This window comes from Melospiza georgiana, chromosome 3 (genome assembly GCF_028018845.1).
Source record: "Melospiza georgiana isolate bMelGeo1 chromosome 3, bMelGeo1.pri, whole genome shotgun sequence".
NCBI classification, from domain to species: Eukaryota; Metazoa; Chordata; class Aves; order Passeriformes; family Passerellidae; genus Melospiza; species Melospiza georgiana.
This window is the reverse complement of record NC_080432.1, coordinates 65,100,968-65,114,039: the sequence shown is the minus strand read 5'-3', so window position 1 is coordinate 65,114,039 and position 13,072 is coordinate 65,100,968. Positions and strand designations below refer to the sequence as shown.

Genomic DNA, 13,072 nt, shown 5'->3' with positions numbered 1-13,072 from the left:
AATTGTGGATGCCTCATTTACCCAAACTATTTTAGTTGCAGTATTTAGATTGTACTCTGCTTTGTGAATATGATGCCTGAAAATTACTGTTTAAAATCTGATTATGGACATTAATGGCATTTCACTTTCCCCAAGGAGACAAGTACAATATGCTCCAAGAACCTGAACCAAATTACCTCAGGAAAATCTGGGAAAAGTACACTGAAAACTGACATAGATGTCTTACTGGCTTTCCAAGTAGATCGCATTTCCCCTTTTATTTTTAAGCCAAATCTGATTTATTTTAAAATATTGATTTTGAAAGAGTTCTAAGACTTCTTGTTCTCCTCTTATATTTTGTTTTCTCCTGTCTCTTTCTTAGACCATATCTGGAAAGAGGTTAGAAAGCTAGATATTTTTGGTGCAGTTGCTGCTGTAATTAAAGTTTAACATAGCATGCTAAAACATTGTAAGGCTGGGGTTCATGAAGGCATCATGGAAATGGGCTAATGTTCTATGGAAATTCAGCATCTGAGCAGAACAGAACCATTCTTGCATGCCCATTGATTCATGTGACATGGAAATCTGTAGGATTCACCTATTCCTTGCATTCAACTGAGCTGACTTTAAAAACACATAGTGAATTTTCATATGTGGTCATTTTTACATTATTAATCCATCACTAAGTGATGTAGCATGTGCTTCTTTCTTTAAAAGTTGCTGAATTTTGCAACTGATGGCAATTATTTTATACCTGCTAATCTCAAAGTATCTAGCCTCAAAAAAAAAGTCTTATTGAAAAAAAGCCCTGAATAAAAGTTAGTTTCTTTATTTACATCTCGCTTTTTTGGTTTGTTTTTTTTTTTTTTTTTACAGATTTACCTACTACTTATAGTGGTTAATATTTTACTGTGAAAATGTGCAAGAGGAAAAGAGGTAGAGAAAGAAATGAAAGCAGTCAGTTAATTTAGCTTTGAAATAATTGAGACTATTTGGAAAATGTATTATCAAGGGAGTGATCACATTTTTTCCACATATTGTACGAACAGGACACCCACATACTAGATGAGACTAAAGAATTCCTTTCCTTGCTATTTTTTATTGCCACGCACCCTCTTATAAACAATAATAAAAAAGAAATGGAATAAACCCCGAAGCAAATCAAGATTTCCCAAAGATGAAACTGTGAAAAGGATCTGGGTTTCTTACCTTGACAAAGGCTTCCTAGGTTTGCACAACTGGTTGGTTCAATTGAAGAAGAGGGAATTAGGTATGAGCCTTTAAAAGGAGAAATCAAATAATTCAGAAAGGGTTAGTTAATGGGCCTAAAACACATTATATCACACAGCGACACATTCCTCTTCCTAATTTCTCTCAGTTGCAAAACTGACACTGCCATTTGCCTATAAAACTTAAAAGTTTTCAGTATCTGTTGCAGCTCAGGGATCCTTGAAAACCCTGCTGACTCGCAAGTCACTCACATATCCTCCCGCGGTTTTCTCAGCTTTCAGTGAATAACATCACATTAAAGGAATGCAGCTTGTGTGTGCTCTGTGAAATGGGCTTAAGCAAAGGGGTCAGTATGGCCATGGGATTTATGTGATTTTCATAACAACGTGTGCCTTGGAGGAGTGACCACGCTCTGCTGCTGCAGCACAGGCTACCCAGCACACACTTGTGAGTAATCTGCCCGGGACAGACACCAGCCAGATAAAAGGTGATTAAACTTGCTCCTCTGCCCTGGGCAAGGGCGTGATTAATATGCTGGTATGCATGACTTATAAATAGATAATGTTATAAGTCTGTATCTCTACAGAATTATTCATAACAACAAGCATTATTACACTCTGATGATCTGGAGACAAAACCAAGGCGCCCAAGAATGGCTACAGAAAAAGAACTGGTGCAACTGCATTAATTACAATTCACATATCTCAGAGGTTCAGCTGCAGATACAGCTGCCTTTGCACACTGTGTTGAACACAATGAGACCATAGAGCTCTGGCAAAATGTGAACCCACTAGGAGTTTTGCCCTTTTGGCTTTTGCTTTACCACTTCAGAATCATATTGAGTCAATGAGGTTCTCTCATGAAACTCACTATCCTTCTGCAAAATTAAATAGCCACCATGCATCAGCTTGTAAAGATAGCTAGGAAAGTATTTCCTATGATGCAAGAACAAATGAAGCATGGAGCTTTGACACAGAAATTGTATCACGACACAGATACCACTACGTGTGTTGCCAATAAATACAGGGTGTAATTAAACAAAAAATACTAAATGATCCTCAACAAATATTAAATTTCACTGAATTTTTTTAGTGGATTAAGAGATAGAGGCAAATTCACTTTCTTGGTACAATTCTTATGAACTCCAGGAAGAATGTTCTAAGTGAGCATAGTGCCCCCTTCATGAGGTAGATTTTTCTCCCAGAATAAATTTGTTAATATTAAACAGTCAATATCAGAACCTATTCTGTTTCACCTCTGTTGTGTAACATGGAAAGATGACCTGGGATTTGGCTGGAAACACTGCGGGTGTTCATATTTGCTTCACTGAGTATTTTAAACAAGATTGTGATTTTATTTGGTGAAACTAAACAAAAAAATCAAATCCAAATCTACAAAACATTTAAGTCAGAACACTATTGCATTGATTTTGCATGGCAAGTGTCTGGCAGCAAGGAGGTAGCAGGGGCAGTTCTTTGAGAAGCCTCTCACAGAAGCTTTCCCTATGTCCAGTGGAGCCGATGCCAGCCAGCTCCAAGATGGGTGCGTTGGCCAAGGCTGAGTCTGTAAGCTGCAGTGGTAGTGTCTCTGGGATAATGGATTTTAAAAGGGGGGAAAATTACTGCACATCAGCAATTGCAGCCAAGAGAGGAGTGAGAATGTGTGAGAGCAAAATCCCACAGACACCAGGGCCAGTGAGGAAGGAGGGGCAGGAGGTGCTCCAGGTGCCTGAGCTCAGATTCCCCTGCAGCCCCTGGTGCAGACCATGGGGAAGCAGCTGTGCCCCTGCAGCCCATGGGGTCTGTGGTGGAGCAGAGACCCACCTGCAGCCCATGGAGATCCATGGTGGGGCAGAGACCCACCTGCAGCCCATGGGGTCTGTGGTGGAGCAGAGACCCACCTGCAGCCCATGGAGATCCATGGTGGGGCAGAGACCCACCTGCAGCCCATGGAGATCCATGGTGGGGCAGAGACCCACCTGCAGCCCATGGAGATCCATGGTGGGGCAGAGATCCACCTGCAGCCCATGGAGATCCATGGTGGGGCAGAGATCCACCTGCAGCCACCACATGCTAGAGCAGGTGGATGCCTGAAGGAGGCTGTTACTCCATGGAAAATTGGCCCTGGAGAACACTCCTGGCAGGACCTGTGTACCCATGAAGATAGGAACCTATTCTGGAGCAGATTTGCTGACAAGATTTGTGACCCCAAGAACTTGTATTACAGACACATTGTGTGATACATCTCACTTCAAATGTCTAAAACTCAGACATCCATATCTGCTAGGCTTTATAGCCAGTGGAGAGGAACAGGCACTCCCACAGCAAAAGAACTTTGACTTCACTGAGATATCTTTTCCAGCATGAGATGCACTGACCTGTGGAACAGCCTTTTTGATTCTACTATTCATAAACAGAACTGAGGGCAATTATCTTAGCCTGAAACATTGACCAGCTGCCTAAGGCGGACACATCCCACACTGAGTTAAATCTGAGAGCGAAATTAAGGATTCCTTTGGCCTTTGGGAATGAAGAATCCATGAAATGCACATGAAAAGACAAACAATTGCAGGCATGGACAGATATGTGGCCATGTTACCCTTAAATTGAGTAGATCCTATCCTGCTATAGTTGTAGCCAGTGCAGGCTTCAGAATCAGAACCAGAAGTTGATTAAATGCTCCTCAGTTTGCCGGCACTGAACTCTGAACTGGTGGGCAGTAGCCATACTTCTATCATTACCTAGGTTACTTGTTTTCAAATAAGTCTGGATGCCTAGGGCTGCGTATGCATACCTTTACATGCAATTTGCACAAAGGCATGGCAATAAAACCAGAATTCTGTCAAGTCTTATGCAAACACCCCACCACAACTGCACAGCTGTGAAAACATTAGTCTAAGGAATAAACTAATAAAAGGTAAAACTATGAAAAGATTATGTGAAACAATTTGCCCGTGTTTTATGCCCCATAAATGTACTTGTAAAAGCTTTGTCTGAGAAACTACAAAAATAATACCCCTTGAAAATGTAAGCACTGTTCAGGCAAAGATATGATGAGATCACTGCTAAATGCTTGGTTTGCTTTTCTTTAAGTTACAGGCCACTTCCTGGTGAAGCATTATTGGAGCTGTGTGAAAAACTCTTTTCTGCATAAATCCTTTCACTGCTGTTAAATGAAGCCTAATCAGAGTCAGCTCCCCAATGTCAGTGGTTTATTCATGGTTGATAGCCTGACTCATCAACTCTCCTGTTGAAGGCTGATTTTACAAAGAAGGCTTTTACTTGAGAGGAGGAAGGGAAGACAATTCTAACAATTTCATCTCTGGGATTAGTAATGATCTCTGAAATGGCACTGCACCCAGAATTTTCTTTTAGGAATACTATGGCTCAGGAAAGCCTGCATCACAGAGGGTGATTTCGTGTCAAGGAAAGAAAAAGACTGGCTAGTGACTCAGTTTTCTCATAGGCTTATTTAGAGGCAACAAGAATATTTATATGTAGATATATTTTAAATTACTTGTATAGATACTGGGCCTAAAGCAGGAACACTAATATACTTTTTCTAAAACTATGTTCTGCTGCAGGAAAACTGCTGATAACACATCCCAGGGAATAAGGTTGTAGAATGAAAAAAATTCAATCTACAATATCACAGCTGTGATATTTGTGTCTTAGGATTGTACAGTCTTTAGCAGAAACAAGAAGACTCCTACTCTAGACAAAATTAAATGATATCACAGCTTTTACAGAGATAAGTTGTTTGGTAAACAACCTATGGTATGGTAGACATCATGGTGTAACAGAGTAAGAAGAGCATGATTTTCTGGAAAGCTATTGTCTATCAGTTTATACCAATGAAATAGAAACAGCTCTTTTTTTGTCAAAAAAAACCCCAAAACCAACATTATCCAGAAAAAAATGTTTTTGTTCATCACTCATTGTCAGATCAGCCTTTTCTTTGTTCTGGTAGAAAAGCAAAGGTCCCTAGTTCCTTGGGGTTTCATACAGGTGTTGCTTAATTTTTTTTAGGAGTGGCATGTTGAGATCTTTCTTAGTAGTTCTAGCTGTGATTGAGCATCACACACTTTGATATGAGCACAATAAAGCAAGCAAAGCAGCTTTTTTAGCCACCTTAATCCCTCAGGAGCTACTAGATACAGAAGCTAGAATCCCTTAGTGACGGCAGCTTCTCTTCTAAACTAAGGATTCTCAGAATGCTGACAGATGCTCAGTCGAATGTACAAAAAACCTCCAGGACATTTATGTGAATCAAGTGTCTGAGACATAAAATGAGAATAGGTTGGTAAATGTATTGAAATTTATCTTCTGGAGTAATCTCCAGGAAAAAACACCTTCAGTAAGTACCAGTTAAAAAAGGACTGATAATATGTCGTCATGAAGAAAAAAATCTTATGATTTTCATCTCTAACTCTTCCTTCCTGTCCATCTCTTCTAATTTAATATTTTATTCTATTTTCCTGTCACCTATGCACTGCTTTTGTCAATGCTTTTGCTGGCTCTGCATATACAGCACGAGGCTAGCATGGGCTCCTCTGACTAATCAAAGGGCCAAAGGGCAGGTACAAAAACATTCAGTAATTAATTAGCTAACATACATTTTTTTCTCCAGAGACCACAGTAATCTTATTTGAGGCCAGTAGGCACTCACCATTATTCCCCTTTTGTGTGAGCCAATACGGAGTGTTAAGGAAATCTTTGATCTGCAGATCATTTCAAGCAGCAGCTCAATAAACTTAGGGGATTTGTCCTTTGCCTTTAAGGAATCAACTCCATACTCTTTCAAAGCCTTTGTTTGTGGTAAGAGTTGTGCTAAACCCTAATAAAGGTAAGACCTTGCTATTTTTCTTTCATGGGAATGCTCTCATTTTTTTTCCATCTTGGTATGTGGTATATTCAGCACAATACAGAAGAGTAGGGGGGGAATAAGCAAAAAAGTTTTGGCAAGGCATACTCACCACAACTCAAATTGTTTTCTGCTTTCAGCGCTGAAGTTGGAATACTCCAGAATTCATTTTCCCAGTCTACAATGTTCCCTTTCACATCGCAGCTGAGGTTGGCCAGTGTTTGCGCATTCATGGTGAAATTCCAGAGGCGGAAGTTGTAAATGTCCCCATTTAGAGAGCTCACTTCATTGCTGTTAGAGCCCAGCACCAGCCTCCCATTTCCAGGGATAACTTTGTCATAGATCTCTGGACAGTCCACCACATGATAGGTGTTTTTGGCATATATACCTACAGTGCCCGAGAAGCTGTCCCATACAACACACAGCTGTTGAAAGGTTCCTGTGAAAAACTCTGCATTTCGGGGCAGTGCATTCTTAAGGATGCACTGTGTGCCTGAGATGGACAGAAAATGGCCTTTTGTGGTCTTCCCAAAGCTGAAGAGCTCTCTCAACAATGCATCAGTGTAGGAGAAAACCTTCCAGTCGTCATTGTCATCGCTGTTGCCCTTGGTTGCCTCAAAGCACAGTGTAAACTGTCTAAGCTCTGGCACTGAGACGGTCTCTGCCACAGACACAGCATCGATGTCAGGAACCTGGGGAATGATGACTTTCTGATTCCTCAGAGACACGGCAACTAGAACCAAGAGCAGACACGTAAACTATCAAAGAAAAAATTCATCATATAGGAATAAAGGCACACTGGCAGCAGGGGTTAACGTAACATTCATTAAATCACACATTCATCAGGTCGTTTTTATCACCGTAATACACCAGCAGCACTCACCAAGGGGAATCTGACTTGGGAGTGAACTCAGCTGAAAATATGCAGTGGTCCCTTCAATGTCACAGAGAAGGCTGTGTGACACCCAGCTAACAACCCCCTAAGTTGTGTTAAGAGCAATGTTAGGACATATTACCTACAGACCTCTAACTGTGCTTCAGCTCACTTAATAAAAATTACTTCTCATTCATCTAGTAAGGATGCATTAAGCAATGGAATAAACCAGTTATTTGAAAAACACAGTATGACGTGCTTTTAAGATATATTATTTAAATTACTTGTCTGCATTACTGCATTACACCAGTGAAGTTCAAGCCTTTCTTCTTTTAAATATCGCAATAGAAGAAAGGCCCCATTACATTCCTTGGCAAACTGAAGCCATTTGTTGCTGAATTCAGCTAATGGGTATTTCTGCATAGCATTAGGCATCTTCTCATTTTGTCTCCAGCAGCTTTCTGGTCGAATACTGCAATTGTGTGCTCATGAGTATTTCTATGCAAGCTGTTCCCTATTTACTAACAGCTGGGTCAGCAGTTTTGGACTTTGCACAAGTATCTAGAAATTTCTACTCCTACAGCAATTTATATATTGCTGTTAGAATATTTAGGCAGAATTGCTTTAATTGTTGTTAAGTATGCTCATTTGCATGGGCAAAATAACAACCACTAAATGAGAAAGTATCGCATGACACATACTTTTTCTCCATAAGTACATGAATGAAAATTCTGTTCACTGTATTTCAGAGAGCACTGTTTTTCAAAAGAGAGCATCAGTGTGCTCAGTTTTATTGTCACATTTATGGCAGCACAATTCTTACAGCAAATTTCTCCACAGAAAAGTTTCTGGCTACCAGACATGCAAAGGTGTCTGGTACAGATTGCAACAGCCCTCGGTTTTATTCTGGCTCCTCAGTTCTGCCTCAGACCCATATCTCCTGCAAATGTCTGCTACCTCTTACACATTTTCACAGTGCATATGCTGGAAATGAAACTCTTTCTTGCAGAAGGTGAAAAATAACTGCCACAGTAGTTAATTCCCAGTCTCCTCTGGGATTTATCAGTGATGTCACGACACTTACACTAATTACTACACCTATTCTCTTCTCAGATTGAAACAAAACACTTTCAAACATGAGAGTGTGAGACCTGAGGGAAGGGTGACTGTCACGCCAAACCCAGGAAAAGACACAGATACATGGTATATAAAGATTCTGTGTTGTCCGAAGTACTGCAAATTCCCTTTGCCAGCTGCTTGCAAAGACTCTGAGCTCCAAACTACCATATTTGGACATACACAAGAACATAATTTGACCAATATATTACATAGTAAAATAACATAAAGCATTGCACATTATCTGCCAACCCAGCAACTACATAATAGGAGGGAAGAGAGAAAAATACTGGGCTTTTATAGTTACTGGATTTACTTCATAGATTTATTTTTCTTCCCAAGGGAAAAAACATGCTGTAACAATTTTATAGATAGAAAATGCGTTCAACTCTCCATTGAAAACAGGGGCATTTTTTTAGCGGGTTAATTATACCGTAAAAGCTCCTTTACGTAACATGGAAAGTGTTCCAGAAGAAGCGTAAGGATTCAAGACTCAAAAAAGAAGAAAGCTTATTCACATGGGCACTATCCAGACCAGGTGTTCAGAAAAGTTATGGACCACCTGGTCACATTTAAACAGTGCAGAAAGAGAAATAAATGGGATGGACTTTGCTCCCGTACTGAAGATGTCTACTCCGTTTTGCTGAATTCATCGTACAGATTTAACCACTAGCAGCTTCCCCATATAATGAAAAGACAAAACTGACAAGTATTTTGTCCACATGGAGAAAACCGAATCCTGCCATCAATATTAAGAGCAGATCACTTTCCTGGTTGCTGTGGCACAGTCAGTCATCACACCAATGAATTTAAATGTTAGTATCAGAGAAACTGGTTATTCTCTGAGGAAGAATATACATATATTCTTGGAATACTCATCCAGGTGTTTCAGAATGCTTTCAGAATGATGCTAAATTTTTTCTCTTAGGAAGATCCTGAGATGAGCTCAGCTGTGTAGAGGATGGTGTGAATAATGCCAGGGTTGTGGGTTTGATCCCTGTATGGGCCATTCACACCACAGCTGGACTTGACGATTCTTCTGGGTGCCTTCCAACTCAGAGTGTTCTGTGATAACTGGATTACAATAGGTATGGGGGTTTTTGACAAATTCCCTTATGAGGAACGTACAAACATCTACCTTACTTGCATCTCACTGCCTCACATCTTATACACCCCTTCATGCATAAGCAAGCCAGGAGTCCTTTGTCTCCATCTTATAACCCCTTGCAGGGAACACATGGTCTCCTGCTAGCTGATGGGCTTTTCAGTACAATTTGGTGCTTAAAAGGAGCCTTCTGCTGTTTCTAGCTCCCCAGCTTTCATCTTCCCTGTCTCTGAGGCTGGAAGAAATGTGTCAAACTTTAATGAGGTCTGCAAGCGTCCACATACAAAGTATGTTTGGGGGTGTTTTGATACTACCTCAGCGAATTGTACTTTTAATTTGGGCCACTGCAGTCCTGTTTAACTGTATGCTAAATTGCCTTGAGCATTTCTGTACTAGCACAGGTCTGTTGGCTCTCCTTCCTCACCTTTTGGTGACTAACTTCTACTTACTGGTGGAGTTATTACTTACAGTTAAGTGTTACTAGGAAATGATTTACCATGACAGCTCTTCAGCTGGTGTAAATTGAGATAATTCCCCTAAGAATGACATAGCTAGATTGGTTTACTGCAGCTGAGGATATGGCCTGTCCATCTGCTATTGGTGTGTTGCAGGAGGTGGCAGGCAGGAAACAAACATTTGTGTGGGTGGCCAATTTGATACGTACAACAGGACTCTGGAAAACTCAGTTTGAAACTTAAATAAAACTGAGCAGTCACACAAAACTTGTTCTATTCCCCAACTATTCCCTCCCACAACTCACTCTCTTATGCCTGTCTTTCCCCACATGTATTTTGTCTTGTATACATGCTGCACATTAGGATGTTTGTATCACTAATGTATTTTAAAACTTCATTTCTACATAGCAAATCGTGTGTCTTTGAATGGCCTTTTACTTTCCAATTTTGCATTACTTTCTGAACTTCAAAGTGGAACAAACTAATTTTATTATTATATATAAAATATCATTTCTTAGAAATGGAAAAAAAATATAACAGCATTCCCCTAGTTCTGTTAAACACAGCTGAGGTCAACATTGCATCTTTTAATTCCAATTGTAACTCATCTCTTACAGTGATACTTAAACATTAAAGCATTAAATATTTTGCATAATCTGACTGCATGTTTTTTTTTATGATCAACTTGATTTTACAACTTCTTACAATACAGCAAGAGTTTTGTTAATTTCAAATAGAAAGCCTTTTCCAATAGAAGCCTTTCAGAAAATTTGCTTTGACTTTCATAAGAAAACAGGTGCTCCTACAGTTATTACTACATTATTTTGTCAGCATGAAAGGACCTAAAGATAATTAGACCCATTTTGTCAGCATGAAAGGACCTAGTAGAGGGAAGTATTTTTAGCTTCCCTGTGATGTTACCTTTTTTCTTTTCACGACTGTGCACAGATTTTGATGACATAATCATGCCTACTTTTGTCTTATGATTCCTGGGATTTACTATCTTAATTATATGAAATGTGTAATAAATATTTTTAAATAATCATGAGGAAAATGTGCTTGTGACTGAAGAGAGAACAAGCAGAACAAACTAATTCACCATAACCTTGAAGTGTAATGAACAGTGAGCCACACATGGGGCCTGGCAGTGACTGTCCTAATGCCCTTCATTACCTCACTGCCCTTTACTGTCTAGTTAATTCTAATTAATGCTCCAACCATAAATTATTTGTACACTTATCTTCTAGGGAAGAAAGCATGAGTGTCTTTTTAAAACCTTTAAAACCATTGTTACATATTTAGGGAAGGGAAAGCAAGGTCAAGGAACTGGGATGACAGGTAGCCATTTTGCAATGTCAGCTCATCCCTGGGAGTTTGTTCCAGAGGCTGGATGAACTCTGAGAAGTTCTGCTTTCTGCACAAACTTCTCCCCACTGCTGGGAGTTACACTGGGCCACAGGACCAGGCTGATCTTTCTGGCTTAACGAAGTCGCCTCTCATGCTCTCCTTTTAGGTTTCTCTGTCCCTCTGCAGGTGTGCTGACCTGAAAGACACCTGTCCTGCTTCCAAATCCTCCAGCATAATTTGGCAGGGAGAGAACTGTCAAGCCTAAAATCTTTGCATGTGAAAGGTTTTTCTAACACACTTCTTGTCGTGTCCTGGAATAAAATATCTTTGATCCACAGAAAAATAAATTAACTAATAAAAGATACAAGATAACCCTGTAAAGTGCAGCCTCACCCATTCATTCTCTTCTTATGGAGGACTTGATTTCTTTGAGAAGTCATTTTAATCCTTACAGGACATTTCCTTATAACATCTATAATGGGATGAAATGCTTTGGACTTACTTACTTCGTACATAGCTGGCATTAAAACCTTTCTTTTGGATACTGAAGTCGCTTTTAAATGACACAATCATTTCATTTCCGGTAGAATTATAGGATAATCCTTTGGCAGTGATGCCACAAAGGTTCATTGGGCTTTCTCCATTGTCTAATGTCAGTGAATCATAAATGCAGCCCGGAGCTTCTTCAATGTCGAAATCAATAAACGTTAGCTGGATGATAAATCCATGAGGCGCTCGGATGATCCACCTGCACGCTTGGCTGTTGGGATAGTCACTGGGGAAGCATGGCGAAGTGAAAACCCCAGAGGGATCAGTCAGCACAGTCCTACAGTCATAGCATCCATGAGCTGACAAGGAAAACAGAGAAAAGCTGGAGGTCAGGCAGAGATGTAACTTAAAAGTAAAGTAACCATCAACACAAGAACTAAATGTATGTCTGTACATATAAATAGAGGTGGGAGGAAGAAGGGCAGAAAAAGGCCTTGTTTCTAGTGGGGAAAATGTTGAAGGAATAGCATAGGAAAAGCATATTTTATGTAAGAAATCCTATAGCAAAGAAATATAAATTATATTGCTAAACAATAATTTGTACGCGTGACATATATATATATATATATATATATATATATATATATATATATATATATATATATATTTACCATGCATATTGGCCTGATGAAGGCAAAGTAAAATCAATGTTTTTCAATTCAGAAAGGCAAATAGTAAAACTGCAACTTCTAAAAAGATGACTGGTATCATTCACATTTTTTGGCTGCTGGTCTGAGTGTAGGTCATCCCAACAGCTCTATGACATGCTGTTGTTTCCAGAGAAGTGTCCCTGGAAAGGAGCAGCACAAGAGTTGGGCTGAAGAGCAGCAGAAGCAGCAGTCCCTGAAGGTTAGTCATCTGCATTTCCAGCTGATGCATTCCACATCACCCAGAAGGGTAGCAGTGAGCTACTGGCTTTTGAATCAACAGTGAATTACTGTGTCCTTCCCATGCTGACTCAGCTCCATTGACATACTTGTGGCAGTCAGGCTTTAAGAAATTCTTACCCTATTTGTCATACTCTTTTGCTCACCTGCTGTGTTTACTCATGAGAATTTCAAGCCCAGTTAGTGCCCAGGGTTGCATTTTTTGTTTGCTTAACATTTGCTCATTTATCATATATTTACTTAGTGTATTATACGATATTATTACCGTGAACTGCCTGCTGCTGAAATCTGTAACAGTTTGCCAAAGCAGCACTGAGCAAAATAGGTGGGAGCTGAATATCACCAAGAGATAACCAAGGAAACTAACTGGCCTATTTATGCTGAATTACTTTGCAAACATTTCATCAAGCCACAACCCCGTGTTAAATCCTACAAGGATGAAAAAACATGAATTATTAGTTGCTCAAACTAAAAACAACCTAAAAAGTTGTTGAGTGTAAATTACATACAGAATAGTTATAAAATAGGAATAAATGCAATTAATTCCCCCAAAGAGCCTTTGATGTTTCTTTCCAGAGAGGGTCCTTGTATTTTTCAGTCACATTTAAATGGTGTTTGGCCTGAACAAATGGACCCTGACTCTGTGAAGTTGCATGCCAAAAATTCA

The 13,072-nt window shown here is 39.7% G+C and overlaps 1 protein-coding gene across 2 annotated transcripts in view; it reads right to left on the bottom strand.

Moving 5' to 3' along the window:
* Nucleotides 1-13,072, bottom strand: part of ADGRG6 (adhesion G protein-coupled receptor G6) — a 109,959-nt gene that overhangs the window by 55,984 nt on the left and 40,903 nt on the right. For both annotated transcript variants that reach the window (XM_058021290.1, XM_058021291.1), the window contains exons 3-5: nt 11,476-11,817; nt 6,185-6,805; nt 1,189-1,257 (exon numbers count right to left, since the gene is read on the bottom strand). In XM_058021290.1, coding sequence (XP_057877273.1) covers nt 1,189-1,257; nt 6,185-6,805; nt 11,476-11,817 — 1,032 coding nt within the window. The remainder of the gene's footprint in view (nt 1-1,188; nt 1,258-6,184; nt 6,806-11,475; nt 11,818-13,072) is intronic.